At 43.2% G+C, this 5,755-nt stretch overlaps 1 protein-coding gene across 2 annotated transcripts in view; it reads right to left on the reverse strand.

Annotated features, from left to right (window-relative positions):
- The window catches only part of Chrdl1 (chordin like 1), a 116,927-nt gene extending 112,083 nt beyond the window's left edge, over nt 1–4,844 (reverse strand). For both annotated transcript variants that reach the window (XM_013355111.2, XM_026777970.1), the window contains exons 1-2: nt 4,424–4,844; nt 651–799 (exon numbers count right to left, since the gene is read on the reverse strand). In XM_013355111.2, the coding sequence (XP_013210565.2) occupies nt 651–799; nt 4,424–4,575 (301 nt within the window). In that variant the 5' untranslated portion in view covers nt 4,576–4,844. The remainder of the gene's footprint in view (nt 1–650; nt 800–4,423) is intronic.
- Nucleotides 4,845–5,755: the final 911 nt, after the last annotated feature.

Consider the following 5,755-nt stretch of genomic DNA (forward strand, 5'->3'; position numbering starts at 1 on the left):
GAGAGAGAGAGAGAGAGAGAGAGAGAGAGAGAGAGAGAGAGAGCTCTTGCCACCCTCTGTTTCCATTTGTTAGCCCATATGCATCGCTGATTTTCTAGAACTATTCCTTGGGTTTGTGTGGACATTCCTTTCAATAAATGACTTCTAATTTCCTAACAGTTCTTGGAAGCTAAATTTCATCACTGGGATTGAACCCAGTTTTTACATTGATTTTCAGTATTAGGGATATGCAAGGCCTGCCTTTCTTTGCTTTTTTTGTTTTGTTTTGTTTTTGTTTTACTCTTTTCCATAAACTAAAACTTTCACTGAAGAGTTTGAAAAGGGGAAAAAATCCAGATCATCTGTCAGATATTTTTAGAGTTACATAAAATGGAATATTTGTACAGTTGAGAACAGGAAAGTGAAAATGTGTCATGTGTTCTTTGAGATGAAAACTATATGATAATCAGAAAAACAGCCTCAAGTTTAGTTGGCCTGATTCAAAGCTTTCATTATTTTATCAATTCATGCATAAATCAGTAACAGCTACTTTTTTCTCATAGAATAGCACCATGGCCACATTTGAGCTAGTCATGATCCCCACAGATTATGAGCACGGGTTCAAAGAGATGTGATGAATTTGAGATATTTTTTAAATGCAAGACACTTACGTTTTACTTGCTCTGTTTTGCTTCCTTCTAGGAAAATGAAGAACAAAAACAAGAAGACTATATATTTCAAGCCTCCCATTTTCCACTTTTTTCTTCTTTGAACTACTGCAAAATGCAATTCAGAGACTCCGAGGAGTGATGGATTAAACCTGTTGAGAAGAAAGCAGAAAGAGGTAATAAAAATAGATCCCTTTGAATTGATGGCATGAGTAATGCTTAGGTTTCTAACTTACTAGAAAAACAAATGTTGTAGAATGTACCGGAGTGCAGGCATTGTTTGCAGAAGACAAAGGACTTGCCTCTGCTGTCTTGTAAAGATTATGGAAGGAAATTCACATGAGATGAGTACATATTCTTGTCCAACACTGAGGCTAAATCATTACAAGCAAGTCATAGAAAAAGAAAATTTGAAATCTTTTCTAAAGAAATTAAAATTGATTTCTCAGGACATTTTATTGTTGGTGGGTAGAGAGAGAGAATCGTCCTTTTATAGCTTATAAAAGGACAGTTTCAGCAAACAATGTTCAAGTAGCGAGCATTCGCCAGCAATGATTTCTGAAATGCAAGCTTACTAGTCTTAGTTAGCTTCAGACTAATGTTATCTATCATTAACACTTTAAGGGTCCTTCCTCGACCACTGTTTCTCTTGTATCTTCTAGGAGATCTAAAAGAATCTTCACTATGAGTGCTTATGTTGGAAAAGGTAGATGTAATTCAATAATGGATGCAATCCAACATCTGAGAAGTTTCATTGCTTAGAATAGTGCAGACATATTCCTTTCCATGAAGTCCATTGTGAAAGGAAATGTAAAATGGGTAATTTTAAAAGAAAATAAGCAAATTTCAACAATGATTCATTCAATTTGTCCCACCATGCAAGAGGCTGTTAAAACAACCACAATTCTTTAAAAATAGGCATTGGTGGAAAGGATTGAAATCTTCAGCTTTTGAAGACTTAAAACACAGAAATTCGCTCACATCCTGTCACGACTAGTTCCTTGGACTTTAGAGTTTACAAAATTCTTCCAACAAGCGATTGGAAAATATTTAAATCTTCTAGACATTGTATTCAATCAGTGGTTAATCCTAAGTAGGAACTTAAACACCGTGGTGTTCTCAGAGAATCCAATGTAGATGTTCATTTTAGAGAACTGAATCTCTTTGGGCTCTAAAGTGGATGTCAAAGCTTTTACTTTAAATGCTACGAAACTGTCACGATCATTAAAAAATCCATTGTTTCGGCCCAGCCCAGCCTCGTGGTGCATGCTTACATTCCCAGTAGGCACGAGGATCACTCCAAGTTCAAGGTCAGTAGGGCTACACAGGGATAGTTTGTAAAAAAAAATGCAGATTACAAATACATGCACACCTGAGAACAAAATGATCCTAGAGAATTATTTGTGCTGTCAGGCCTATTTGTAGCACCCATCTACTTTCTTTCTCAGCTCTCTTAGTATATCATGAAAGGTTCAAATTTTCCTTGAGCACATTCCCAGACTTGCTGAAGCCTCAGTTCTAATGCTTTCATCTGTTCTGTATGTTTCCAATCCACTTTCAGTCATTCAGAACATCATGTTGAGGGTTACTAGATCCCTCTGAAACAAAGCATTTTTATTAACACTTTTACACAGCCACCCACCTCAACAGAGTTCTTCCTGGACCTACAAGCCTCCAAAAGACAAAGATTTTTAACTGTTTTAACTGTTGAAATCTAATTTATCACAATCATATATGGCTCTCAGGAGGTACTTCTGAAACCATGGCTTTTGAGTCTCCCCATGCAAGAATCAACGGGGTTGTTTTTCTTGTACAATGGTTGGGCGATTTGGTGAACAGTAGCATTGCTTCATAACCCAAGTTGGCAAGAAAATGGCCCTTAGAATTTTTGCTTTTTTTGGGTCTCAACTAATGTTATGAGCAAACAGGAAAGTTGGTGAGTAGAGAGCAATTAATCTCTTTTGGCATTCCTGTCATCTATGTGGCCTCCCAGGAGGTGATGGAGCACATCAGAAAAGGAATCGTTTTATAAATATTCACTTAGGATTTACAAGATCCTGAAGTCTTGCCTTTGTATTTTGTGCAGAAATATGAACTGAGAAGGGTTCCCTCTCCAGGGCTCTTCATTTATTCTATTTCTCTTTATTCCTTTACCTTTCAATTTGGGAGCAGGGATTGTAGGAGACATTTGTTGGGACTACAGCAAGAAACATAAGCATCACTCAGGAACCACTGGATTCTTATTCCTGCAAAGAGCCAAAATGTCCCTAATTTTTCAAATTACACTTTGACCCAGTTAACTGGAGTTATTTCTGCGTTAACTCTCTGCTTCACGCAGACTGCTATGCTATTGAACTTGCAATGATTCTTTGACAGGTTACTTAGAATTGTAACCACTGCTGGGTTAGGGTGGGGACAGAAGATCCAGGACCCAAGAAGAAAGGAACAAAGAAAGCAAAATCCTGCAAACAACCCTGGCGGCAAGGATGGGGTGGGGGGAGTGTGTGGGCTTTCCAAGAAATGGAGAAATGTGTCAGACACCCAGGGAACTGCATCTATTGAGGTGCCTCTAGGAAACGGGGGTTCACACTGTTCATCTGCTTCGAGCAAAGAGACCAATTGCTCCGTGCTCAGCTGTAACTGCAAGACCATTTGGGTCCACTCCCAAAACAGATCTCCTGAACAGAGCAGACTCAGAGGCATCCCTAAAGAAAAGTCAATCAATACATAGTTGTCAGGCAGCTCCTCACACCTGACAGTGTCTCACGCTCAGGGCGAAGCTTGACCGACCTTGTAATTTCAGTCAATATCATCTGAGGGGTATCCCCTTGGGTAGCAATGTTCTTTCTGACAAGCAATAAGACACTGGAGACTCCCATCCTTGTCCATCTGCTGAAATCCTCTGGTCACACTACCACCCAACAACAGAAGCTCAGTTAACTCCTGCTGGGTTACCCAAGAGAGATGAGAGTGTGAGTCCAAGGTATCTCTTTTCAGAGTCAGGCCTTCATCACTGCTTACGACTAAGAACGCCTTGGGTTTTGGCTTATAAAACTCCTTCCAATCTAGAATTGCATTTTATTCCATACAATTAAACCTTCAAACTCAGGGGGCTGCAGAGAGAGAGAGAGAAGGAAATCAGGGTTGAGTTAGTGGCAGGGCTGGAAGGTAGGCTTTCCAGGCCCTGAAATCAAGCAATTCTATTTTGTTTCCTGAGCCTAGTGTCTCAAACTCTGATCCCAGAGGTCTGGGTCTGGAGAAAAAAAAAACGGTGTGTGTGTGTGTGTGTGTGTGTGTGTGTGTGTGTGTGTGTAGGATGCCCAGAAAAGACGGGAGCTTCTCCTTCACCCACCCTGTTTCTTTAACTTACTGTGAATCAGTCCACAGCACTTCACTAAAGAAGCAATACCCTCTTTCCTGCACACATGTAGTCATAAAGCAAAGTATAGACCCTGTAGATACTTGGCACAGAGTGCCTGTACCGCCTTTGGAAGTCTAAGAAGTACCAGAGCAAGGAGAAATTCGGGCCAAAAAGGGAGCAGCAAGTTGCAGGTTCAAATCCCCAGTCCCGAGTGTGTCTCATGGGGTATCTAGGGTTCTACCTTTATTCCATCAGCAAGACCATAGAACTGGTTGGGATGGCAAGTCACAAAGTTCAAGGTGCCCTGTGGGAACGTCTACGGATAGTTCCAGCCAACAGAATGCACCCCACCTGTGAAAAGGTTGGAAAGCAAGGCAGGGGTGGGGTGAAAGGCGGCAGGGCACTGCTTACTGACCTGGGCACTGGCCTCCTCCGTCTGCCACGCTTGCACACGCTCTGAGTTCCCTGGGGCGCTCCTCCGAGGTCTGGGGCTCGCAGGTTGCGGCGAGAGCTTGAGAGTGCGCGAGGGGGGAGGGGGGACTCAGAAGTGGGTGGGAGGAAAAACATCACCGCCCTCGCACCACGAGGGAGCAGAGGCTCGCTTGGCTCCAGGGGGCAGAGCCAAGGCGCGGGCGCGGCGGCCCGGGGCCACCTGCCCGCCCGCCTGTCCGCTCCCCACTTGGCCGGGCAGCCTGGCGCTGGCAGGAAGTCCTCCAGCGAGCAGCCCAGTCTCTGCTAGCACGCACTCCTTCTTGGTCCGGGCAAAGGGCTTTATTCCTACACCCCAGACCTGAAAGTTACAAAACGGGGAGAAAGTGTGAGGCTCAGCCGGCACTTTCCCATCACGCAGCGCCCCCACCACACACCCCTCCTTTGGCTAGTAGAGCGTTGGGGTCTTAAAGGGACCGCACATCTTCTGCAGCCCGTCCTCCTCCTCTGCATTGGATGCTCTGAAGAGCTCCCCACTCCTGATGAATGTCTTGAAGACCCCAAACTCTGGCTACCCATGGCTCCTCTGCCTAGATGCCCCGCACCTTCTTTCACGAGGTCTCTGCACCTGGTCTGTTTCTGAGCCTGAGGTCTATGTGCAAGTTGAACGTACCTCAGCAGTTACGCCCTAAAGACACATCATTTCTAGCCATTTCTCATAGCTTTACTGTGTCAAGTGACAAAAGCTTGATGTTTTTAAGGGGGTGATGAGGATAAGAGGTAAGGCGGGGGAGACTGAGGATTCAAGAAATCTTGCTTCTGACACAAAGAGATCAAACTCTCAATCCCTGCGGAAAAACAACTTGAAGTGATCTATCACCACAGCTGTTTCAGCAGACCTGAAGACTTCATATTGGACTAAGGACTTGATTTTCAAAAATTCCAATAGCACCGCTGAGGAATGCTTCCGGAGCTCCCAGACACACTACTACTGATGTGTGTTTCTGTGATACAGTTATAAAGATTCGTCAGAATCCTCGAAAACTCGCTGAAGCATATTCTTGACAGACAGTACCCATTTGTACTTTGAGAGACGAAATTTAGAGGAGAGATGAAGGGTGTTTTGTCCATGAACTGAATAATACTGATATTCTAAACATCTGTGCTCTGCTTTATGGCTTCAAGTGTGCATTCAATGTACTACATCAATATTACTATTTAAAACACATTTTTCTTATCATCTAAACTATCAGTGGCCTCAATTATGAGGTGCTGGGGATCTTCAGTGCCATTCAGATCATCTTCTTTTTTTTTTTTT

Source organism: Microtus ochrogaster, unplaced genomic scaffold (assembly GCF_000317375.1).
Source record: "Microtus ochrogaster isolate Prairie Vole_2 unplaced genomic scaffold, MicOch1.0 UNK92, whole genome shotgun sequence".
Classification (NCBI taxonomy): Eukaryota; Metazoa; Chordata; class Mammalia; order Rodentia; family Cricetidae; genus Microtus; species Microtus ochrogaster.